General features: G+C 41.1%; 1 protein-coding gene across 3 annotated transcripts in view; it reads right to left on the reverse strand.

The window, feature by feature from the left end:
• unm_hu7910 (un-named hu7910) overlaps window positions 1–23,877 on the reverse strand; it is a 39,492-nt gene extending 15,615 nt beyond the window's left edge. For all 3 annotated transcript variants that reach the window (XM_084566153.1, XM_084566152.1, XM_084566151.1), the window contains exons 1-3: window positions 23,739–23,877; window positions 15,551–15,745; window positions 11,806–11,874 (exon numbers count right to left, since the gene is read on the reverse strand). In XM_084566153.1, the coding sequence (XP_084422279.1) occupies window positions 11,806–11,874; window positions 15,551–15,745; window positions 23,739–23,778 (304 nt within the window). In that variant the 5' untranslated portion in view covers window positions 23,779–23,877. The remainder of the gene's footprint in view (window positions 1–11,805; window positions 11,875–15,550; window positions 15,746–23,738) is intronic.
• Between the last annotated feature and the right edge of the window lie 2,982 nt (window positions 23,878–26,859).

A 26,859-nucleotide genomic window follows, 5' to 3' on the forward strand; every position in this document is an offset into this window, starting at 1 on the left:
AAGAGTTGGAGATGTAACAAACACAGTGTGCATAACTGATATGGTTTACAGTTAAGTGTGACCATGCCTTACAGGAAACAGAAAACTGTTCAATGAACCAGCAGTGAGGAGCTGACTAACCACAGCACCCTGATAACTTTCCTGTGGAAGGAAATAAAGAGCTGATAAGACCAGAGCAGGGAGTTAAGAGGGAGTTTTGGTGGAGGGAGTCAGGACTGAACAATCATCCATTACTCCCTCACAGAAAATTCACAGCAGATGTTTTTCTTATATTGGTCTTCTGACTATAGGCTATTATATATAAGCTGTCCATGATATTTCTATCACACCATGAAAGAGAAAAGACTCATCTTAATTAGAGAACCAAGATTTATTATCAAAGATTTTCTCAGGTTTTGAAGGAAAAGCAAAATTATTTCAAAGTAACTGCAAGAGAAATGGCCAAGCCACAATAATTCTTTTCACACCTCTACAACAGCCTGAAAAGCTTTATCATCCTATCCCAACTCTGTTTCTTCACAAGATTCACTACGGACATTTAACTAAAGCCCATAAAATTCAACTTCTACTGGCTCTGACCACGAAAGGACACCAAAACCTTCATGTATCATTATCCTCATCAACTAGGAGACATTCACAAAAACATTTGAAAAAAAAAATAAAGACATAATGAAACAAATTAAACTCTTAACACCATTATTCAGCTTCATACTATATCCGATTTCACAGACAACGAAGGATAAAGACTGCAAAGAACAAATAGAAAATGAATTCTGTGCGGATGCTGGTATCTACAGTTCGTTTATATCTGAAACAAGTAGTTCTCCAGGCTGTCTCATACAAAGTTCTCAGAATTATTTCCAATTTGTTACAAATACGTTAAACTCAATTTTCATATTGTTATTTGAGGATTTTGAGGTACATGTTAAGAGCATCAACCCTCCAACTGTATCGCACATAACTGCATGCAAAACAATGACAAGCACTGTCCAAACTTTTCTCCAGAATAACGTTAAAGGGGACATCAGATGGCCATTTACACAAGTAGGTACAGTATGTTTCTTACATGACTTGAGGGAATCTCTGTTACATAGTTTAGTTAAAAATTCACAATAGTTGTGTAAAAGAGACCCCTATTCACCAGGTCAAAAACAGCCCTTTTCCCAGCCAGCTGTTTTGGTGCTATCCCCCTTCCTTCTGAGAATGAGCTCCTGCTACCCTGCCTCTCTAGTAGTGTTGCCTTGGCAACCGTTTAGTGTATCCGTAGAGTACGGCACCGCATCGCTGTGAAGCCACATTAGTCCATCTACTTGTACCAGAGTTGAATCCAGGAAAAAAGGAGACCCCTGAAGAAGTTTGACAATAAAGGTTTGAACAAGACGTTTTTGAATGTTTTGTGAACTTAATGCTACTTTGAGCTGCTGTTTGCTAAGCCGCCATGTAGCAAACAGCATGAAATGAACATGAGGTTTACTTTAGTACAGTATATTGACTGTTACGCTACATGTCTGTGGTATTTTAACGGTCATGATAAGCAGATTTTCTGGTAAATGTATGCGTACATTTAACTAAGTAAAGGCACTTTGCTCTTGTTTTTTCCTGAGGCGGTGTAAAGACGTGAGCCTCTACCGCTGAGCACAGAGCAGCAGCTCAGGGGTGGTCTGTTGGTCAGAACATATGGCTCAAATTTGAAACGGCTCACTGCAAGACACATTTTCACTCTCAGGCCACTCATAGCAAACCAACAGCATGGATTTTTATCATTTTCTTCTGAGCTGGCAGACATACCACACACCGTGCTAAATGTAGAAAAAGGTCCTAAAGTGAGAATTGCATGCTATGTCCCCTTTAAAGGTTCTGAGTCAGCTAGTGGTATTCAAGACATTTAACCCTAGGGTTTATTTGAGGATTTACTAAACATTAAGTATGTAAAATAGGGACTTAGGGAATAGAAGACTTCTACTGCAGAGTACTGCCAGAGGTAATTGGCACAACTCGGTAAAGTACCGGCATACTGTACAACAGATAAGAGCTGGAAATGCATTAAGTAAAGAGATGCTAGATTACAGTAAATTAAAGATGAAAAGCTAAAAAGTAGTGTTTCTTCGAACGTCTGTCATAATGCCTGGAAATAAATCCAAATGTTTTATTTCATTCATTAGCTCACTTCTTTGTTTGACTCTGATAAAGCTTTCAAAATGTCACAAAAGACCTAGGCTCTTAGTGCTAAAGTTACAAACGCATCATTCTACACATAGAAGGTTGTTTCTGAATACTTGGATTTATGAGGTTTCATGTGATTAAAGCTGGTAGGGAGGTGTACAGTTTGTGTCTGGACACTGTGAGACCACAACAGAGAGCACATCTGACAACCACGCCCAGCAGAGATAAGTGGGAAACGTATCAAATTACAATTCAAGATGCCTCCTAGCTGTGAGGAGGCAGGCCAGTCAGTCAGTCAGTCAGTCAGTCCTAGCACCATTTGCAAGCTTGTCACTTTATAACACAATATCATTTCTTCTTCTCTTCATCGACAATCTTCCCTCTCCTGAGAGCCGACATACTCCCTCTCCCAGTTTTCTCTTCCACCATTGGAGCTTTTGGTTGGGAGGAGTTTGTTTTCCTCTCCTGAACCTCCCGTCTCTTCATATTGTCCTTTGCCAGCCTCTCCGCCTCCATCCTGTCCCGCAGAGCTTTTTCTCTGGCGACCCGCTGTCTCTCCATCAGTGCCTTCTCTCTGGCGACTCTTTCCTTCTCGGCTTTCTCACGCTCCAACTTTTCCTTTGCCATTTGTTCTCTCTCCGTCCTCTCCCTCTCTCTTCTTGCAACCAGTTCTTTCTCTTCTCTCTCTCTAGCTGCTTTTTCTTTCTCTAATCTTTCTTTCTCCTGTGCGATTCTTGCTCTTTCCCTGGCCACGCGCTCTTTCTCCATCCTTTCCTTTTCTTGCTTCTCTCTTGCTGCTCTCTCCATCCTTTCCCTTTCTGCCTTCTCCTTGGCCATTTTCTCTCTTTCCTTAGCCATGCGATCTTTCTCTAGTCTTTCTCTTTCTTTTTCTTGTCTCTCTTTTTCAGCTTTCTCCCTCTCCTTAGCGATGCGCTCCATCTCCACTCTTTCTTTTTCCGCTTTCAGTTTGGCCATCCTTTCCTTTTCTAGTTTCTCCCTCTCTTTGGTGATGCGCTCCCTCTCTTGCCTCTCTTTTTCTGCTCTTTCTTTGGCAATTCGTTCTTTTTCTTGACGCTCCTTCTCTCTGGCAATTCTCTCCCTTTCTTTAGCAATGAGTTCTCTCTCCAGACGCTCTTTCTCTGCTTTCTCTCTGGCGATCCTTTCTTTCTCAAGTCTCTCTCTCTCTAGTATCTCCTTCTCTGCCCTCTCTCGCTCTTGTCTCTCTTTTTCTTTTGCGATGCGTTCCCTCTCTTTCCTTTCCTTTTCAGCCTTCTCTCTTTCCAGTCTTTCTCTCTCCTGCCGCTCCCTCTCTGCTTTTTCCTTGGCAGCTCTCTGTTGTTCCCTGGCCAAGCGCTCCCTCTCCATCCTCTCCTGCTCTGCCCTCTCTTTCTCCAGTCGTTCCCTCTCTTCTCTCGCTGCCTTTTCTTTAGCCAGTCTTTCCGTCTCTTGTCTCACTTTCTCTGCCCTCTCTCGAGCCTGCTTCTCTTTCTCCATCCTCTCTTTCTCTGCCTGTAACTTTTCAATTCTCTCTTTCTCCATCTTTTCCTTCTCCATCCTCTCTTTCTCTGCCTTTAACTTTTCAATTCTCTCTTTCTCCATCTTTTCCTTCTCCATCCTCTCTTTCTCTGCCTTTAACTTTTCAATTCTCTCTTTCTCCATCTTTTCCTTCTCCATCCTCTCTTTCTCTGCCTTTAACTTTTCAATTCTCTCTTTCTCTGCATTCTCCTTCTCCATTCTCTCTTTCTCCTTCTTCTCATTTTCAATCCTTTCCTTCTCCATCTGCTCTTTCTCCATCCTTTCCTTCTCTATCCTCTCTTTCTCCGCCTTCTCCTTCTCAATCCTCTCCTTTGCCTCCTTCTCTTCTTTCTCCCTCTCCGCCTTCTCTTTCTCCATCCTCTCCTTTGCCTCCCTCTCTTCTTTCTCCTTCTCCATCCTCTTCTCCTCCCTCTCCCTCTCCTCTCTCAGTTGCTCTTGGGTGGCCTTCACCTTCATCGCCCAGGCCGCTTCCCTCTTCTCCTCCTCCTCATTGAGGAAGGCCCTGATCTCGGCCAGTGCGATGCGAGCGATCCTCTTGGCCTCCATCTGTTCATGGATCATCCTCAGCTCGTCTCTCAGAGCTGAGCGCAGCTTGGCGCCTCGCGCCGGATGGTCTGAGGTTCAAGGTTACAGGTTTAAAACCGCTGCGTTATCGAGGGTAACTGTCCACAAGCTCATTGCCACAACGTGTTAACGAACCAACACACAGCAACCAGGAAATGTTAGATGCTAGATGACGGCATCATTAAAAAACATGCAGTAATCCGTATTTGAGAGGCTGCATTAATGAGTTATCTGTTACATAAATGATCAAAATCAACAAATCTTTTAATGTTCATTCAAACATACGATTTGTAACAGTAGTTAATTATTTCTGTCCATGGATTATACTAGTAGTAGTAGTATGTTCAGTTCACATCAGTAGATTTGTGCCACGTACAAACCTTTAACGTCTTGATCTGTGGCCCCTAACGTCTCCTCTTCTAGGATGAAACACATCACAAGTGTTTGATACCAAAGGTCTGCACGCTGATGATACGTCACATTGACACACCAGGCAGATCCGAAATGCAACACACTCAGCAGACAAATTCATTACAATCACACAAAACAGCTCTTCTTCTGCTGCTGTTGAGTCTGTATTATTCAGTGTTTTGAGACTAGAAGTTTGAAGTCGTGTAAGAGAGAAATACAGACTGGATGTATTAATGTTATTCATGTTTAGATATCTTGTTGTATTTATTCTTTCTTTCTCTGTACTCTCTCAAACAGTCTCTCTTTCTCAGCTTTCTCCTTTGCTTTAGGTATTAGGTATGGACAGATCAGGCTGCGCACACATGCAGACTTCTGAGACTGTTCAGACAGACTTCAGACTGCTCCACACAGATCCACCAATGCATGCCTTTTGAAGGCGAAAATGAGCTTTGCTAAGTTCAACAGTCAGATTTTTGAATTTGAATTGAATTTTGAATTAAAAAATCTGCATAAAATAATAATTTTTATTGAGGCTGCCATGTGTGCATTTGTGAAATTATTTGTTCAGATTGCTCCGTACCCATTTGTGACCACCCAAATTCATGCGGAAATCATTGTACACATTTGTGAATCTCACGTTTCACTTGTGGATCATGGAACCAGATTTGTGACTATTTTGTGGGTGTAAATCTGCACAGAAGGCTGTAGATCATGTTTGTGATTATAGTATTTCAGTGCATGCTAGTCATTAGTTCAGTTTGAACAATGAGTTTTTAAGTAGCTGCTGACTCTAGTAGTTCACACAGCCTGCAACTGAAGAAGTACTCTGTGGCCTTTGTGTGATCACGTTGTTGTCCGTCGTAGACAATGACGTGTTGTGCGTCATGCCTTGCTTTTTTTGTTCTACCTGGTCAACCACAACACTTCAACACTATGTGGTTTAGTACAGAAACTACAAATAGGATGTGAACCCAAAACACTTGCAGTGTTAGGACCACACTTTGCTCATTTAGTCAGTCATGCAGGAAAACAAATACAAAGCAAATACCTTTTATTTTACCTCTCTTCTTCACCTCTTTCTTGTCCTCTACAAGGTCTATAAGCAGATACACCTGCCAGGTGAGCTATCAGCTGATCAGTGGGATTTTGAATTGTATTGTATTATTATTGTACAGTACCTTTTCTCAGCCGGTCTCTCCTGAGACTGTGACCTTTCAATGACTTCTCATCTGAACCGACAGACAGGAAAGGACAGTGATGAAAACTGTCATTTTACAATCAAATAATCTACTGATCCCTGCGATTCTAAGCACAATGAAAGCAATGCTATGGTATAAACTTAAAACTTATGTGCTTATATAGATGGTTTAATTTGTCTTTGACACAGTTTCACTATATACATTTAGTTAAGTTAATGCAAAAAAGTGAAGTTGCTTGGAGTGTGCAGTAAATACGAGGGATGCCATAATTTTCAATATAATATTGAACCACTCGGTACAGGATCCACAACTCAATACTTTCCTTTCACCTCACCATTGGTTCAGAGGGAAACAAAAAGGAAATGATAAGGGCAGCAGGGATGATCGGAAATGATGATCAAATGTCATCTCATGAAAAGATTTTGCTTTTAAGTAAAATTAAGAAATAGATTTTCTTCCTTAATCTATTACAGTAAAATTTGTCTATGAATGGAAAACACTCAAAAAAACAGGTACATATCGAACCATGGATGGTTGCATCTCTAGTAAATACTTGCTGGAAACTGGAAATACACTGTGTTGTCAGCACTTTATGTGAGCACTTTAATAACAACTGTAGGTTAAAACACAAAAATATGGCAGAGAAGTAAATATGATCTACAAAAGAATTAAATAGCAAGCTGCAACTAGATCCACAATCAAATGTGAAAATTTAAAGGCAGAAAACTGTGAGTACTTCTTATAAACATCATGTTACAGAGCACACAAAACAAGCAGAAGACTGTCAACTACCCTGATTGAGACAAACTGCATCTCCACATATATCACAACAGAAAGGCAGAAATAAGAAAGAATGTTGGCCTCTAATATGTCCAGTGTTAAAATGCACATTTTAAAAATCTACATCACAGCATGAGGATAAAACAATTCTTATTTATACTGTAAGTAAATAGTCCCTGTGACCTACGTACCCGCATTTCCCAGAAATTATGTACATAGACAATTAGTTTGTGACAGGACACTTTATATTTTGTAAAGCTGCAAATATGTTGATAAATCACCACAGACTTCCTTTTTTAATTGCCAAAATATCCAGTTCAGCCGAACAACTTTCACTTTCCGTGACTATCATTAACTCTCCAGTAGGGCTGCAATGTCATCAACCACGTCAATTCCGTCAATATGTCGGTTTGCACAGAATATGGCGACATATTGCAATGTTAAGAAAAGGCCCAAACCCAAACGTCAAAAGTGAGGAAATTCATTAAACAACAGATACCCTGACGCCCAAGAGATGTCTGTTGTTGCAAATATTTTTATCCTATAGAGGGCAGCAATACGACCAGTAACTCAAACCTGTCAGAAAGAAGACCATTTTTGTACACTTAATAAAATTTAAACTGCTCGTAACTGTAGCTGAGCCTCTGATTATTTGGGCTATTACAATGAATTAAGTCTGATTGTTGGTTGATGGTCAGAGCCTGGGAGCCGTCGTTTCAGAGAAAAGAAGAAATCTAGCATGGTAGCGCTGTTTTCCAGTGCATTTACAAGTTGTAAAGCAACAAGTTTGTTTCTGTCTGCACATGTCGATCTATAAAACTAAAAGACGAAATTTCAGTCAATGTTTTGTTCAAAGTGGGTGTTAGCAATGTTTAGCAGTGGTTAGCATCACTACATTTCTATGTGGAGTCTCCATGTCCAGGTCTGCTGAGTTTCCTCTGACAGAGGCTTGACTGTGAGGTTGATGTGAGTATGAACGGTGACCTTTCAATGGCTCAAGATATTGAAGTTAAATCATACTCAATGTATAATAAAAACCTGATAAAACTTCAAGTGTAAAATGGGGTTTTCATTCATACATGTGCATGTTCAAATATGTCATCATTATGTTTAAATAAATTTATTAGGAAAGAATTTTGTTAGATTTTATATATTAGTCGACTAATCTAAAAAATAATCAACAGATTAATTGTTTGTTGCAGTCCCACACTCTAGTCAAAAGAACCGAAATGGAACTGACTATGACCTATGACTATGACTATAACAAGGTTTTATTTGGCAGCAGATTAGAAGCACCAGGAAAATCAAAACTGGCATTTAACTTTTTATGGTAATATGTGGATACTGGTAAAACCTTGGTGAAGCGCTGAGGTCTTGCTGTGATATTTGTAAGTTCTGTATGCCCACCATGCACCCTGAGCACCTCCTGGTGACTAATAACAGACAACAGCCAGCACAATGATAAGGCCACCACAACTTTAAGAATAAAGGAGCAACAATAAATAACAAGCGCAACAAATGGAGTAGTGCCGCCATCTTGTCATACTATGATTTGACACATAGGGACAGTTTATCTAAAAATGACTCTTATGGTAAAATGACCAAATACATGACTTGAAATAAGCCAATAAGGCCTAAAATGAATGTATTTCCTGTAGTTTCTTTGTACTGCTTATCTTATCCATAGATGTCAACATCTCAGCTAATGAGCCAATAATTTTACAGGTTTCTGGAATGAATTGTCTCGGTGTATTTAAAGTGTGCTGCCCAGTGTGGCCCTGCAGAGGAAACCAGGTATCGGATCCTCTGCACCACAACAGACACAAGCCATCCTCCACCAGCTGGACTGTAGTCCAAGTTTGATCCTCGTCAGTTGGTAGCAGGACCAGGCAGCCTTCCTACTGGCTCTGCTCCCTGTCTTCCTACTGGTTCTGGAGGTCCAGCACAACCCCTTTAACCTCCCCATCTGTGGAGGAGGTTGTACCGCTCTCCTCCTGCATTTCAGCCGTCGCATCCTTCCCCTCTTCCTCCTCTTCTGCCTTACCCCGTTCTACAGGCGACGACACTACATCATAAAGGAAGGTGAAGAAGCCATAGATCCAATCAGAGCCCTCGTCTGCTAAAATATTAAGAATCTCCTCAAGCGACTCGGCATTCGCACTACCACCGCCATCTTTGGTCAAGCCTGACGAAAGAGAAAGACGAAAAGAGAAAAAAGGAGGAGGGGAGAATAACATGGAGAAGAGTAGGAAAAGAGTAGAAAGGGAGGAAATGGAAGGAGCGTGTAGAAAGAAAGGGGAGGAGGAAGGCTATAAAGGAACGTATTATAAAAGAAACGTAGGACTGGAAGAGAAGAAGTAGGAAGGAAGGAAGGAAGCAAGGAAGGAAGCAAGGAAGGAAGGACGGAAGGAAGGAAGGAATGGAGGACAACCAAAACAAAAAACGGGGCAAAAAATAAAGGATGTTGATGTGAGACAAGAGAAAGATAGTGAGTTAAAAATGAACCATAGACATTAAATAAGTCTTAATCACTGTCTAATTCTAGCCCCACTGTCTGCTAATTAGAGGATCTGCCATCTTGTCTGTCCTCCACAGGCTTTAGCTTTTACACAAAACTTCCTACTAGATTCCATCCCTCCTACTGATCTTTGCATGCTATGGTGATGTTTGAAAGCCCTGTCATGTATATTTGATCATTTAAAGGAAGCTACAGAGTTTCCGGCTAAATGGCAGCTGGAGTATTTATCTAATAATTTACAAGGTGTAGGATTTAGAAGGATCCAGTAGCAGAAATGCAATATAGTATTCTTAATTATGTTTTTATTAATCACCGGTAAGAATTATTAGGCACAGAATGAGAACGTCGCATCTGAAGAACAACAAACCAAACTCTAGAAAAAGGCTGAAAACATCGTCTGCAGCAACACAGCTAGACAACGGCTGCATATTACATTTGCAGTCTGGTGAGTTTTCTAACAAGAGGTTGCAGGAAATGGCATGTGTTCAAAAGATCGATCCAAGGACTTTATGAGTCAATATTGGATCTTTCAAAAGAAGATCGATTTAAATGGGAAAACAGATATTTTTTAATCCCAACCCTAGACTGAATCAAATAACTTAATACCCAAAGATCAGAGATTGAAAGAGATGTTAAAAAAAGGTAAAAAAAAGAAAAAAAAAAAAGATGTAACTGTCTATCTAATCTATTTTGTGAACTGAAGATTTGCTGCTTTACAAATTCCGACAGCTTTTCTCCACAATCACTTCCTATGCCTCTAAAGCCAGCTACATGCTCTGACGTTCATTTCCACATCCACATCTCTCAACAGCCGGACAAACACAGACTTGACAAACTCTCACACCAGTGCACAAGTATATTGGACTTGCAACTATGTAAAATGTAGGAACTATGAATGTTAATGAGATTCAGAACCCACCACTTTCACCATGCTAATAGCAGGTTCGGAGCATCAGGTAACCCAGATGGAGGTATTTTCTTTTCGAACTGAAGAAGAGCTCCATAGGCTAGCAATATATTTTTATGTTCTTGTTTTATTCAGAAATAGTTGTGGTGGAAACATGCAACAGGAATCCACTAGCGACTAGCAACTGTCAGCTACAAAGAGACGAATGACAGAATTGGTTTACATGTGGACTCAAAACTCACTCAGATGAGTAACCACGACAATCCTAGAAAATACTGAAGGTGCACAGACCCTGAGACCACACCCAGGGTAGATTTTCAGCATTAAACATTCAGTATTAAATGAATTCAGTTTCTCATTCTGGGTTCATTTGCCTGTTGGGGCTGTGCTTCGTGAACCTTATAGGCCTTGTTGCAACTCTTCACCTTCATATTCTGCAAAAGAGCTGGAGGAGTCGAGGCCACTCTGCCCCTTTTCATAATACATAGCACTCCTTCAACATGGGACATGAATATTTTAAGTAGAGATGTCCCGATCGAGTTTCTTGCCCCTCAATCCGATACAGATCTTTTAACATTATTGGCCGATCCTAATCTCCAGGGGGAGATTAATAAAGGCTTTTCTTATCTTATTTATATTCTCCTAGATCACGTGTGCACTGTGCAACTGGATTCGTTCCAACAAATATTTCTGTCAAAGTTAATACCTTGGTAAGTACCTTGGCTCCAGAAAACCTGTGTTCTCTTCTCTAGAAATGTTCTGGTCATCCAACACCATGAACTACGTTCCCTCTCTCGAATATTTTTCTCCTTGACGCTGTCTCCAGGAAACTTCTTTTAAACGCAGCATTCAGTGTTTGTTGCTGTTTAGTGATTTTTTTTTTGTAGGTGTTGAATCTAGTTCGTAGTACTCAATGAAGATTTCCTACTACCACCTCACTAAACATCCACATCGAACAATTTACGAAGTGCCGACTGACTGACTTCATTTTTCAGAGTAAATACTTCCACACAGTAGACATGTTAGGTCACATGATTTTGGTTCCTTTGCTTCTTCGATTTTTTCAGCTTAGATGCTAGCCAACCGCCATCAAAACAGAAAAAGACATTTTTGGTTTATGGCAGAGCTAAAGTAACTACAATAAAAAAAAATCGTCTCCAACCCCTAATTTTAAGCAACATCTTCCATTTTACGTCATGAAACAACATTCCATAACCAACTAGAGTCTCGAGCATCCGCTAGAGACCAACTGTCAGTTAGAAAGAGATGGACCCCATGGATTAGCTTTACATGTGGTCATGGCCTAACTGTGAAAACAGCCCAAGACTTTTTTGTGAATCTTTCAGATGTGCAGAAACACACTTGCAAGCCGAAGAGTGGTACATTTACTTCCAACAGTACCATGACAGTGTTAACATGGAGGGTTAAACTACTGGTTATTAGCCTAAAATAAGACAAAACCTTTTATATCTTTCATTGCCCTCATGTCCAACACCATAAATGAAGTAAACCTCAAACCAGGCATCGCAGGTGCTAGCATTAGTTTGATCCACTGACAAATGGATTTAACTGAGCTCACTCACTCACTCACTGCTGAAAGCATGGTGCACGATCGGTTAATGTTTAAAACTAAGGCACTGGCACACGACAGTAAACCACATCAGTCAGGCATTACTGAGAGAAAACAGGCAGAGTAACAATAAATAGGAAAATCAAAGAGGACTTGCCGAGCAGCACTTTAGCGTCTTCCACATCAAAGTCTCCATCGCCATCTGTGTCGTATGCCGTCAGTTTACCTGATAGAGAAATAGGAGGACAGTTGAACATGCGTACACAACATCCTGCTTCCTGTCTATGAATCCTTAATTAATATGTTTTATTTAACATACGAATGTTTGCCATATGTACACTACTGTATGTGGCTCTATGCAAGTTGCAGTAGCGGTTGGAATACACAAATCTTTGGCAACATGCGATGGGTGGGTATCAGGTTGAGCTATGGTCAACTTTTAGGGGAGGGCTAAAGGGAGCGTCTAATACAGTTGACCTGAAGGAGACACCGTCCACGGCTATGGTTCTTACCACCAAGTCCTACATGTTGATAGAGGGCTCGGAGTGGCAGGTGAACCCAGATGGAGATGTGTGTCATCTGCGATATTTTCTTTCGAGCTGGAACTATACAGGAGTGGTACCTAGGCAACCAGAGCCTGGAACATCCACTTTTGTTCCTACCATCAAATTCACCATGGTGATAACTGGCTTAGACTGTCTGGTGAACCCAGATGGAACAGCAGCGTTGTCAGTCTCTAGTGGACGTTCCATAGTGTGGTTTCCTAGGTGACCTTAAATATCCATAGTGGTAGTAGATTGTTGGACATTGCTGTTAGTCTTTCCTTGTGTGTGCGTCCCTTAAGTCCAGCAACTCTGAATCTTTGTCTATGACCATATTTTGCTGAATGTCTTATTTCATGAAACTTTAATAATAACTTTATTCCAAATATTGAAAGAAACAATAATTAGCTTTGGATAAAAGGCTTGAACATTAATACAGACTGAAGCACTGAGCACATGTTAAAGTGCATGAAGCAGGACAAACTTTATGACATGGCGAAAAGAGGAAGGATGTGATGACTTTGATGTCTGTCAGACAGAAACAGAAGTGTCGCATGTATACAACCACAAAATCTGAATCAACTCCAGCAACCAGAAAATGCTGCAAGACTCTTCCGTTACTTCTGAGCGCTGATATGGTCACCAACCAAGATTTGTTTTTATAATTTAAAACAGCTTAGAAGGGTATATAGAAGTGCACAGAAAATACTGTATATTGGTTTTGTAACGGCATGTTACCCAAGCAAGTTCTGCTCTTGTGGTCACAAAAAAGACTTTGCATTAAGGTGATGCATAGTTTTTCTTCCTGTTGCGTATTTTGACATATTTGAAACCACAACGAAACAAGCAGTTTCATTTTGGCTTCTCTGTCTTGGTGTCTTGCACCTAATCTTCTTACAACAAGTCTTCATAGTCAGAGTCATGCAAGTTACTGTATGTTAGTTACCACCACTGAATTTGTTATGAATCTTTTTCGTCTAAAAATAATGGCAACCTCTGCATTTCAACAATATCAGTGAATGGATAAATGTATTTAATTTAATTTATTTATCTTATATATAACAGTATACTCATTGTTTTACACTTATTTGACAGGAAGCTCTATTACTAGACAGCTCTCATGCGGTTTATGGTCTCTACATTAGTTTCCTCTCAATGTTCAACTTAGCTCACGCCACCATCTCTACTTTAACTTTTATCATACCTTGTCTTTTCTCCCCATCTTATTCCACATGATTTAGTAACACAATAAGGGCCTGTTCAGACCTTGTTTAAGATCCTATCTGGGTGATCCGGTCACATAAAAGACAGTTGTGAACACCCCAGGATGAATTGAGATCACATTTGAGAGATCCACCTCTGACCACATTTGGAGGTGGTCTGGGTCGCATGTGTCCGCATTCCTTTGGTAGTGTGAACACAAAGCGTCCTGAGTCGCATTTAAGACCTCCTATAATCAACGGCGGTGCTCCTGCATCGGTGGAGTTTTGCCTCATTCATTCAGAAAAGAACATAACGCTATTATAAATGATCACCTGAAAAGGAATAAGCACAACAAGTGATGTTTGTTCATTAGTAATGAGAGCCTTTTAAAATATTCTATCCTTGTAGCTGTTAACTAACTAAAAAATATTTAGTAAAAAATAAATGAGTAAGTGAAAAATGAAAGTATTTAATATGAGTACATGAGTGTGACTCTGTTAATTATTGCTGCGGTCATGTTGATGTACAAGGGCCCATGTGAGGTTAAGTATTTCCTAATTTAACCATGTCTTTCTTTACCTTTACTATCAGAGATTACGGTGCGTAGGAATCTATATTATAATCTGAGTTTTGTGCAGGTCTAACTAAGGTCAGGGTGGACATCAACAAATAATAATTTAACGCGTGTGCCAAAGTCATGACACACATAAAACAGGGCTGTTCTCGGTTGTGGAGCAGCAGTAGAGATCCATTGGAGATGCATGTTAGGGTCTGAAGTCATGTACCTAAAGCTGGTCATTTGTGATCGGATAGCCCAGATTGGATCTTAATGCAAGGTCTGAAATGCCCCTTAGCTCTTAGTATGATAGGATGGATGGAGTCATATTACTGGATGCTTGAATCTTGACACCATACCTTGTAAAACTTCAGAAAAGTTCATACGAAACTCCTTAGCTCTGGCTGCATGCAGAGATGGAGGAAAAGGAAAAGAAGGAACGTGAATAATTGGATTAGTACAGACATAGTAATTACAGAAGGACTTATAGTTTGGGTTGTATCTCAAACACTGTGAACCCAGAGTAAAAATAGTTTTCTCAAGAGGAAGTCACTTGCACCTCTGGAACTTGTATCAGCTGCTGCCATCTGACTGATGTGTGAAAGATGCCGTCACAAAGTCTGCAAACGCAAACCACCGCTTGTACAGCACGTCCTCTTTGCATTATGTATGTCCCAATCAAGTCCCCCTCAATCTGATCCTGATCTTTTAATACTGAGTATCGGCCAGTTTGAATCCTGATCAGATATTAAACAAACTACACATCTCTCCCCTGGAGATTCATAAAGGCTTTTCTTCTCTTCCTTGTATTCACCTAGAGTCCAATAAATAAGGCGGACAAAGTCTGGAATATTTTTCCTCCTTGATGTTGTCTCCAGGAAACTTTTCTCTTCTTTTGAATGCAGAGTTCAGCGTTTGTTGTTGTTTCGGTGCAACCGTTGCCTGAGTATACTCCATGGATTCTGTTTGGTAAACGTAGTAATTTATTCTGTAAATACACAAACTAATATTTCACTGTATTCTTAGTGTATTTTGTAGAAGGAGATTTTGTGAGACACAGCGCAGTAGCTGTGCTTAAATATCACAACCACATGAAAATGTAGACAGGTTTCTCTATGAAAACCATAGAGACTGTGTGTGTGAGAACCAAATCAAGTCAATGGATGGGAACCAAAAACTAGGTCAGCAAATCTGACAACAAAGCATCATCCCACATCCTGAAATCATGAAACTCACTCGTGCTGTTTCATCACATGTTCATTAGACATTTGTTATGTGTCGAACAATATTAAGAGTATGACTATATTTTCAAGTTTCTCTGCTAAGGATTCAGGTCATAAACATCATGTCCTGATCGGTATCGTGGGCCGATCCAGGTATTTTGAAAATGATTGGTTCAGTATCAGGCTTCAGCTAAGCCGATACTATCGGTATCGGCCTTCAAAATCCTTTATCGGTCGGGCTCTAGTAGTTACTTATTAAAACTGCCATAAACCAAAACCATCAAAACGTCCTCTTTTTCAATTTTAATGGTGCTTGGCTAGCATCCACTTATATCCACAGTAGTTTACATCCATACCCTTTACATACATCACACTTACCAATGACAGTGTCGTAGTCCACAATGTCGAAGTAGACCACAGCCACGGAGCTCCAAACGCCCAGCAGAGCCAGCACCACAAACCAGGTAAACATGGAGTATTTTGGACCTCCTCCTGCATCTCCTCCTGCATCTCTTCCTCCTCCTCCCTCTGTCCTCTTTCCATTCTTGCTTTCCACTGGTGCCGTCTTCCCCTCTGAGGAGAAGAAAATGCTAGCATTAACTTTTTAAAGGGCAGCAACATGTCAGGCAGCAACAGATCTAAATCAGGTCTGCTGCTGCCTGATTTAGAGCAGTGATCAAACTGTTCACAGGAACTATATGTCTTAAATGTGCTGTTGCAGCCTTTGTGTCCCACAGAGACACAGAGGTGTGGGTTATTGTGTAGACTAAACATTGGAATAAAAAGGTGAAATCAGAGTTACCAGGTCGTGTCACAAAAAACAAGAGCATGTCCATGTACGTACGCGCTGCACCTTGGAGGAAATAACTCTTCCTACTAGCTACTATCAGCTGAGAAGTTATGAAAAACTACTATTAGCTCAGAGGCTAGAAAGAGCAACGAGCACTCCCAATATGTGCACTATATCTATTATTATATAATTTCTGCATGCTAGGGGTGTAACAAATTACCGATATGAATCGGAAATCGGTTTTGATTTAAAAGATGTGAGAGCATCGATACACAAGCCCCTGGACCGATCTAAATGTACCACGAACCGGTCGATGGCCCGATTACAAAGTTATGAATCGGGTTATTACCGTAATTTCCAGACTATAAGGCGCACCTGAATATAAGCCGCACCAGCTAAATTTTGGAGAAAACTACAGATTGTTCCATATAAGCCGCACCCGACTATAAGCCGCACCCAAGCCGCTGGTGTTTTAATGTTTAATTACCGTAAGGGTTTCTTCTACCACGGAGGGGATCGTCGGGACAGAAATGACTGTTTGGAAACGCAAAGCGTCCCATTTATTTACATTTGAGAAACACAATAAATCTTTCAATCAATCAATCGATCAAACTTTCACATCTTTGACATTACAAACAGCATTCGTGCAGTGCACAAATAATACAACGGTGCGCTCCTAGCGCACTTCCTGCAGTCATAGTACCGTAGTAGTGCAGTATAACAAAAAACAAAGCTTACAACGCTTGACGAGGCAATAACGTTAAATGGCTAAATTTAATTCGTTTTTAAAAGTGCTTGCCTGTAACACGGCAGCAAAAGTGCAGTAACCCGGCTGCTCAACTAAATAACCAGCATCTTTTTCTTAAACAGCCAACACAGCAGTAAAGGTGCAGTAACACGGCCGTTTACTGTATCAAAATAACCAGCCTACTATACCAGAAAAGTCAGCCAGATCGATCGCCTTTAACTTAAAAGCAGCTCTCAAGTACCTACTGCATTTGGACTCACTTGGTTTGTTTTGCTCTCGTTACCTGGCGCAAACTGTCTGTCTCGCTCCTGCGCTTCCATGATAGTGCGCCCCTGGTGACCGTTAGCTGTAAGAATCCATAATAAACCGCAGGGTCCAAAGCAAGTGACAAAAGTAGCGGCTTATAGTCCGGAATTTACGGTATATCAGCAATACAGCTGGAAGCCCCGCTTGCTTATTCTCTTTCTCTCTCTCTTTCCCGCAAAAATCTCGCGAGACTCTATTAAACTTATCACTATGAAGGTAAACAATATCACATTTTTAGGATTGATTTAGGATCATTCATAATGTAAAATGTCTACTTTAAACAAGGAACTATATCGGATTACTCTCTAGGCAATTGAATCAGGTCAACTGGACTTGGTTTTTGTCTGTGTCTGCTCGTCAGACTTGCCTGCTAGTCTCTCAAACTGATGAAGCCACTTGGATAAGGAGCGAAACGTCTTCACAGACAAAAACCAAGTCCAGTTGACCTGATTCAATTGCCTAGAGATGCCTTTGACCTGGACAAATGAGAATTTGCACAGACTCATCGGATTACATCATATTGCACTGAATCGTACCGAATCGTACCGAATCAGATCGGATCGGATCAAATCCTACCGAATCGAATCGAATCGAATCGGTTGTTTTTAAAATGTATCCTTCCTGAATCGTTTCGTACCCCATGTATCTAGATACGTATCGAATCGTCTTATATTGGAGAGATGCACACCCCTACTGCATGCTGTTGCAAACTGCAATTTCCCCATTGTTATCTTATCTTATCTTATTAGCTAGGTTGCTAGAAAGAGCTACTATTAGCTAGGAGGCTAGGAAGAGCTACATATCCTCATACAGAACTGGCCTCTCCTGAGTCATGCTGTACAGTTGAGTGTGTCCCCCAGCTGCACAGCTTTGAGGGGGTGGGTTTTTCAGGGTTGATGCAGATAGACACGACACAAACACTTTAAGGAATCATGGTGTATATGCCTTCCTTTTAATGACAGCAGTCAGTATAACAACTGAACTGTTGAACTGTACATTTAACTAAACATCGAAATATTTTCCTCAGTTCATTCTACAATTTGTATATATAATGGTATAGGAAACACTGCAGTTGATCTACACGTTATTCATTCTTGATTATCATACTGTTGTGAAAATATCTGTGAATCTGAATGTTCAGATCAGGTGAATATAAAAAATGGGAAGAGTTTCATTGCTGTGTTTAATCAATTCCTGTTTCTCTTCTGGTGCCCTGGTTCTCTATGGTGATTGGCCAATCACAGTGATCTCTCTGACCAAAGCTGCTGATGACTTGTGATCTCGGGTCATAAATGCTCCTACCAACAGTCCAACATTGGTGTGTTGCAGCCTTAAGGTACACCTAGCTGCTGCTTAGGTGATAAGGAGCTAAGAAGTTTAAGCCTCATATGTAATGAACTTATTGTTATTTGGATGTGACATTTAAAGACATCTGCCTCTGGAAATTGTTGATGGGCATGTTTTCTAACATTTTACAAATCCACTGATCAGAAAAACAACTGGCATATTACCTGACAATGATAATAATCATGGGTAGCCATGAGGATGAATGTTAAGGAGGGAAAACCACGCTGACACTCATGCTATTTATGTGCTTTTAAAACGTCAACCATTCTGCGACAGAAACTCAGACTTTGGGGGAGACACAGAGGAACAGGAAATGATAAATTTAAGACATAATCTAAAAAAAGACAAAATGGCTGCAGCTGGAAGGGCAGGCTGACCCAGGATAAGAGCAGAGAGACACAGAGTAAATATGACCCTGACAGAGAGAGTTAACAGTTGTTTCAGGGCTGAAATGGCTGTAGTTAATGACAACAGCTGTCTGCTTTTTGTATCTTAAATGCGTCTAATTAATGGCCTCAAGGCTGTAGACAGAATCCACAAATAGCCTGGTCCTGTATTAAACTCTTAGTTCCCATTCAGACCTTGAATTAACATCTTGCGTAATCCGATCACAAGTGGCCAGCATAAAGTACAGGACAACACCTCACACATCGAGGACGCATTCGCAAGATCTAAGCTCAGTCCACATTTGGAGGTGGTCTGGGACCATTCCTTTGGTAGTGTGAACACACGATGAGTCCTGGGTCACATTAAAGACCACCTACTCAACAGTGGTAGCCTGTGAAATAGGAGTTCAACTCATTCAGGGAACAAATATACACACAATTGTTATAAATGATCACCTGAAAAAAAAAAAGCACCGTAAGAGCCTTGTAAAATATTCTGTCCTTGTAGCCGTTAACTGCCTCTGCCTCAACTGTATTCATGAAACTCAGCTATTTTTTTTTCTCAATGTAATGTACATTTTAACCAAGTTTCATCAAACACATTGCAAACACAGAATTCCCCAGATGTTTACCCCAAGAAAACATCCTCCACCACTTTGGTTCCTACCCCTAAATCCACCATGCTGACAGGGGGCTTAGCTTGCTCCATCCATACACTAGCAATATTTTTATATTCTTTAGTTATTTCACTCAGAAATATTTGCAGTGGAATAAATACATGGTCCACTAATGACTAGCAACAAAGAGACGGACGACGAGAGAATTAGTTTACATGTAGATTTAGAACTCACTTAGATGATTAACCATGACAACCTTAGAAATACTGATGGTCCACAAACCCTGAAGACATAAAAGCTAATGGAGGGATGTCAACAACCACACCCAGGGTAGAGTTTCCGTATTAGACATTCAGTATTAAATGAATTCAGTTTCTGATTCTGGGTTCATTTGTCTGTTGGGGCTGTGCTTGGTGAACCCTTTTGGCTCTCTTGCAGCTCTTAAGCTTCATGTTCTGCAAAAGAGCTGGAGGATTCAAGGCCACTCTGTCCCTTTTCAGCATGGGACGTGAATAATTTAAACAACATCACAAAATTAGCAAAAGAATTTGTGAAATTGACGTGAACATTTAGTCCCGTTTGAGCACCCAGATGACTTGTGTTTTAGTGTTGAAGAATACTGTCTAAAATGCAAGGTTAGCTGTCATTAGTTAAAGCAATGTAAAACCAAAACATATCAGAACAGTCTCAACAAGTCAAACAAACACCTAACTCCTCCCCTCTCTCGAGACTCTGCAGCACCTGCATAATAAGTGATGGCCTACATAGCTCTGACACTGGTGTTGAAAGCATGCTACACACCATACAAGGTCAAATCAATCCAGGCCAAACCAAACTATGCTAGTAACACAAACACTAACCCTTTGCTGGGACTGGGCAAACCATGCCAAGTCAAGAGCCTTTCTTACCCATCTCCTGCACGACAGACTGCACTTCCTCCTGATGTTGTGTGAATTCCTGCTTATTTACTTCCCCTAAACAAGCCAAACCAGTCCAGGTAAGAGCAAAGCCTAATCTGAAACAAACCAACCCTAATTTGTCCATTAGTCCTACCTGTCTCCTGCACCACAGCCTGCATTTCCTCCTCATACACCTCCTCTTCGCCGTAGGCCGTCTCCTCCTCGGCGTGGATCTCTTCTACAGGAGCAGCAGAAGACGAGGAGGAGTTTGAGGTGCCATAGTGGCGGTAGCGCTGCATGGACCGTCTTGGGTCTTTGAGCACAGCTGAGCCAACAACTGGGCCTAGCTGGGGAGAACCACCAATACACAATGGGGTGCTCACTAAGCCAGGATCAGTACTACAAATATTTGTTTCACAATAGGAAGTGAACAAAATAAAAAATCAACGATGGAACCAAAACTATTTTCAAATAGATTTCAGTGTACTGAGAACACTGTGCAAATAAGCAGTTTAAAAAGTTTGCGCGGTAAATCAATGAGGTGATGAAAGAAAGAGAATAATCCAAAAGAACAAAAAGTCAAAAATCACTGATCATCAGATAACAGCAAGAAAAAAAGTCCAAAACTACTGCATGAGGACAACTACCTGCTGCAGCTCCTGACTGAGCTAACCAAGAGAAAGAAGACGCTCCTCCTCCTCCTCCTCTCAGCGGTATAGTGATTGTGACGGGCTGCATTCTACTGGCCATCCAGAACCTGATCCACACTATTATTAGAGCTGACAAACACGTCGAAGCTGTGTGGGTGTCAGATGCCAGAGGGGACAGAATAGCCCACCAAATAACCTTGACACGTTGGGACCGTCCTGGAAGACATTCATGGTCCTGCACTCCATTGTTCACATTCAAAGTGAGCTCCCACAAACTATTATTTTTGCAGTTAACCTACAGTTTATTTTCTGAGACGATGAATCATTTGATTGGCCACTCAACAATAAACACAACCTTCCCTTTAAAATGTTTGTTCAAACATAATGAAGTGAACTGGAAAGCAGAGTCGGCATGCTAGGTATTAACATCTGCTCCAGGGAGTGTTTGTAGGGCGCTTGTCTGAAACACAACTGATGAGGACACAACAAAGACTCCCAGGCTCTGACCTGCAACCAACCATCACTCAGCTCACTGGAACAGTTCAAACACTGAAGTTTTTGTTGTTTTGAGGTTAGGTTGCTGGTGGATCTTCTCTGTTGATAAGATAAGATAATCCTTTAATTTATCCCACAGTGGGGAAATTTGCAGTATTACAGCAGCAAAGTAAACATTAAATGTATGCAAAAATAGAAAATTAAATACAAGAGTAGTTCCATATATTGGGTCCACTGGGAGCTGGCTCACAGCCTCACAGCAGCAGGAAAGAAGGACCTGTGGTAACACTCGTTCACACAGTGCGGGTGAAGCAGTCAGCTGCTGAAGGCGCCGTCTAGTGCTGTTGTATCGTTATGGAGTGGGTGGGATTGGTTTTCCACCACCATTCCCGCCCGCAGACCACTCCATAGAAGATGCAGTTGTGCTGCTGTAGGGGGCCGTTTCATATTTACTAAGCATGCAACTTATTTTATTTTTTTACCACATTTTTGTTTGGATTTTCTTCATTGTCGGATGACAGTATCCTAATCCAAATCAAGGCATGGGTACAGTACGTTTCAGAAGCTAGTCAACTGTCTGTCAAGCACTACCGATGGAGTACACTGGACTAAAGCTGTGCTACACAACAAGAACTGATAGAACTGGTTTAATACAAGATCAGCCAGAAAACATACGCGAGGCTTCACTATGAAAAAGTGCACCAGACACAACAACTGATTGTTTTATCTTGGACATCCCAACACAACACCAGCCTGAAAAACAGACAATCTGTATTGTGACCCTGCACCATAGATGTTTCTAGGTTTTCCCCACACATGACACATACTGCATCTAGTTGTTTATAGTGTTGTTACTGGAAGTCTCAGGGCATTTTGCAGAACTACATGTGTACTCGGTAGTTAAGACTTGACAAGTTTATTATATGCAGCCTTGGCAATACAACAAGTTTAAATAGAAACATTTAGCAAGAAGTACTTGACAATTCAAGTTGCAGTCGAAAGCATCTGGAAGGGGCTAAAACACAACATGAATTTCAACAAGCTGTCTTTGTGTGTGCAGGACAGAAGTCTGCTGTTCTTATTTGCATCCCCCAACATAACAAAAGCAGGTCAGAGTGTTAGCTTCCTGCTTTACAGACACTGTGAATACCAGACACTAGTGTTTCTTCATTTCTGGATGCCCAGAACATCCATTGTTAGCACCACCAAATTTAGATGGAAATAACAGACACTGAGAAGTTTAATGGGACAGATTAAACCAAACTGCAGTCATAAAAACATTAACTAAACTGTGACTGTCTATGTATCAGGAGCTTGCAAATGTGTCAGCATCAAATATCTCAACACCTTATCTGAAAAACCGCGGAGACCACAAGCATGTGAATACCAGTTAAAGACGATAAGATCACTAAACGTTACAGAATGTATACTAGTTATTGATCATTCAGGCAAATTTTAAGATCATGAAATAACTTATGCATGTCTTATGTGTGAATAATATGCTTAAAGTGGGTTTATCGGAGTTTGCTCTCCGTCTGATTAGAACACACAGATAAGAGATGAAACTCGACCGATAACTGCTGCTTGTTTTGTTTTTGGTTTTTTTAAATTAAGAAGTTAATAGCTTGTTAGCTTCTGTTAGCAGGCTATCATTTATAGTAGCTAGGTTAGCTTGGCGTCATTCACAAGGCCACCTCCATACAAGCATTGGTATCACGCGTAGAGGTCTCACAGAGCCTTACGACTTATCTGTTTAGTTAAAATTGACAGCTTATGACATTCAGGATATTTTGGGAGCTTGCACAAAATGGCTAAACTAGCTCTGTTTTTTTTGTATCGCGATAACGTCAAGCCAGATTCCATTCAAAATTCCGCCAGTTAAGAATTCTTCTGTGTATAGGAAGAGCAAACGCCTTAGAAATGTATTACCACGACATGTGCATGAAAATATAAAACACACTTATTGGCTCGGTATAAATCTATACTAAAACTATGATTGCTTTATGATCGTATTGCGTTTGAATGGACGTTAACGCTGCTTCCAGACGCCCACCAGGACGCACTTTTTGCCTGTAGAAGATCGTGGGAACTATGGGCGAACCAACTGAGAAAGCTGTAGTTTGTGTTGAACAGTGTGTCGGTGTGTTAGCCGCATTGAAGACTGCATCTTAACTACTCATTAAACAATTTCGGCTTAGTTCTACCAAGTGTGAAACTTTACCAATACGGAAAACAACTTTAAACTGCGGAAAATCAAATGGGATTATGTGTAAAAGAAACAGAGGCGCGTCCCCGACTCCGAGAATCCACCAAGAAAACGACACTAACCTTTTTTGGAGTGGTTTTTGGGATTTTTCCTCTGCGCCATTGTTGGTGTTCCACTGAAGTACCTAAAAACTAGCAAGCTAACTTATTTATAGTTATCACGATAACGTGAACAAAGCAACCGCTCCTGTCTGGTTTCTGCTTTCTGCTTTCTGCTGTCTGTGATGAAGCTACCAAAATCACGTCCTCACTTGGATACCAGTAAAGCCAAAGTCCATAGTAACCGTGATTGCTTTTATATTCAGCCATTCAGAATCGCAGAATCAGGATATAGGCGTGGCTAAAGGAGGGTCTTCGAGATTTTTCACCAATCAGATTCTGGTCCAGCTTCCCGGTGCCGTCCCTCTCTTTGGAAAGGAGCAAAAACGTGGCAAAAGAGGAAGAGGAGTTTTAAACATCTGGGGCGGAGAGTAACGACTATTAGAATTTTAATAAACTTTATTGATACCATTATTATTATCATCATTATTATTATTATTATTATTATTATTATTATTATTATTTCGACCACTGTGGAATAAATCAAAGGATTATCTTATTTTATTTCTGTTTTATGGATTTTAATAATTATTCAAATCCACATTTCTGGCCTCAGCATCATCTAGTAATACTGCCATGATTCCACCATATTGGGCGTATTATATTTATTCATTCATTCATCTTCTTTAACCGCTTGTTCCTGTTAAGGGTCGCAGGGTCTGCTAGAGCCTATCCCAGCTGTCATCGGGATACACCCGGGACAGGTCTCCAGTCTTTCGCAGGGCCAACACAGAGAGACAGACAAGCATTCACACTCACACTCATGACCAATTTAGAATCACCAGTTAACCTAATGAGCATGTCTTTGGATGGTGGGAGGAAGCTGGAGTACCCAGAGAGAACCATGCAAACTCCACACAGAAAGGCCCAGTAGGCCCATGGATTCGAACCCGGGACCTTCTTGCTGTGAGGCATCAGTGCTAGCCACCTCGCCACTGTGCCGCCATATTATATTTATACTGATTATATTTACGGAATTTATTTCACAAGCCTGGTTCATGAATTCGGGGCGGCACAGTGGCGAGGTGGTTAGCACTGATGCCTCACAGCAAGAAGGTCACCGGTTCGAATCCATGGGCCGGCTGGCCTTTCTGTGTGGAGTTTGCATGTTCTCCCTGTGTCTGCGTGGGTTCTCTCCAGGTACTCCGGCTTCCTCCCACCATCCAAAGACATGCTCATTAGGTTAATTGGTGATTCTAAATTGGCCGTAGGTGTGAATGTGAGTGTGAATGGTTGTCTGTCTCTCTGTGTTAGCCCTGCGATGGACTGGCGACCTGTCCAGGGTGTACCCCTGCCTCTCGCCCGATGACAGCTGGGATAGGCTCCAGCAGACCCCCGTGACCCTTAACAGGACTAAACGGGTATAGAAGATGGATGGATGGATGGTTCATGAATTCGTCTCAGGTTCACATACAAGATATCTGCAATTTTTCACCAACTGTCTTAAAATACTGTGAAGCTGAAATGTCATGTGTTTACAAAGTCTTGCATGGCCCTGCTCTAACACTATAACTTCAGATCTTCAGGACAGCTGCAACTAAACGAGGCTATTGATAAACTTTGGAAGATCCCCCCCTCTTCTGATTTCTGTGTTGATGCTTTTCAGAAAAATCTTAGGTTGTACTTGTTTCCAATCTCTTTTGGTTGGGCCCTGCGGGAACCTGGCAACCTGTCCAGAGAGTACACCACCTGTCAGCAAATGATAACTGGGACAGGCTCCATAGCAGATGGATATTTATTTTATTCTGCACATTAGTCAGTTCAGTTAAACCAGGAAAGATAATAGTATAGCTGGGCCCCTGGAACAGACAGTATACCTCTGAACCTTAAGCAGCTTCTTCAGCCACAGACTGCTGCACCCATAGTGGAAGACACTTTAACATCAGTATTTCCTCATCTAAAAAGAGTATTTTAGCTGTAGTTGAAGCAAAGTAATTTTCTGAATAAATCACAATTGATTTCCTGCTTTAAAGATGGTACCACAGACTGTATCTAATAGATGCATCTCCATTTCTTTGCATTGGTCAAACTTACAGTAGAGTTCCAGGGATAGGGGTGACGGTAACTTGCGAGTTTGGAGGCAGAGTCTGCACAGGACAGTCTGAGACTGGAGCCGCATGAGCCACATTATCGTTGACCACCCACACTTCCTCTAGTCTAGACTCACTTGCGTTTTCATTTTCATTTCATGTAACCTGTTTCTATAGCGTCAAGTACAATTTCTATAGCGTCAAATACAATCTATAGCGTGTAGCAAATGGATTGGTTAAAAAACAGAGAACAAACTCCTTGAATGTGTATGTATAATTGGTCTATAAAACTTCTAGATGGCTCTTCAAGAAACCCTATGAGCTCCAGGAACAAGCACAAGATGGAGAGCTCAACTAATGGGCACAAAACAGAGACAAAAGAAAATTACAGACATCCAGAAGATGGAGGCAGAGAGCTAAACAAAGTACAAGCTGCATGAAAGGGACGACGAAACGACGACAGAGTAATATCAAGCAGGTGAAAAAGAAACTTCATAGGTGTAAAAATCATGCAGATGGGGACATTGTGGACAACAACAACTACCTGGGGGTCCACTATGACAATCAGCTTGACTGGACTAAAAACATGGACGCTGTCTGTGAGAAAGGTCATTGTCGCCTGTGCTTTCTCTGGAGACTCAGGGCCTTCAGTGTCTGTAGAACCATATTGCAGATGTTCTGTCACTTAGTGGTAGCCAGCCTCCTACACTATAGTTTGCTGAACAAGGTGAACACAGCTGACGCCAACACACAACATTATCAGGAAAGCTGGCTCTGTTCTGAGAGTGGAGCTGGAGTCTTTGGTGGATGCTTCTCACCCCCTGCCCACCACACTGAGGTAGCTGCTGAGACTGCCAGAGGAGGTCTTTCATACCGATGTCCATTAGAGTATAACACTCCTTACCTTTCAGCGGGCAGAAGAGATAATTTGTTCATAAGTAATGCAATACCTTTTTATTACTACTCATATTTCTTACTGTTTATAAAAGTGTATTGTCATGTTGCTCTCTCCACTGTCATTTGCACTTTAAACATCCTTTGACTTTCCTTTGGTT

This window comes from Chelon labrosus (assembly GCF_963514085.1).
Source record: "Chelon labrosus genome assembly, chromosome: 18".
Classification (NCBI taxonomy): Eukaryota; Metazoa; Chordata; class Actinopteri; order Mugiliformes; family Mugilidae; genus Chelon; species Chelon labrosus.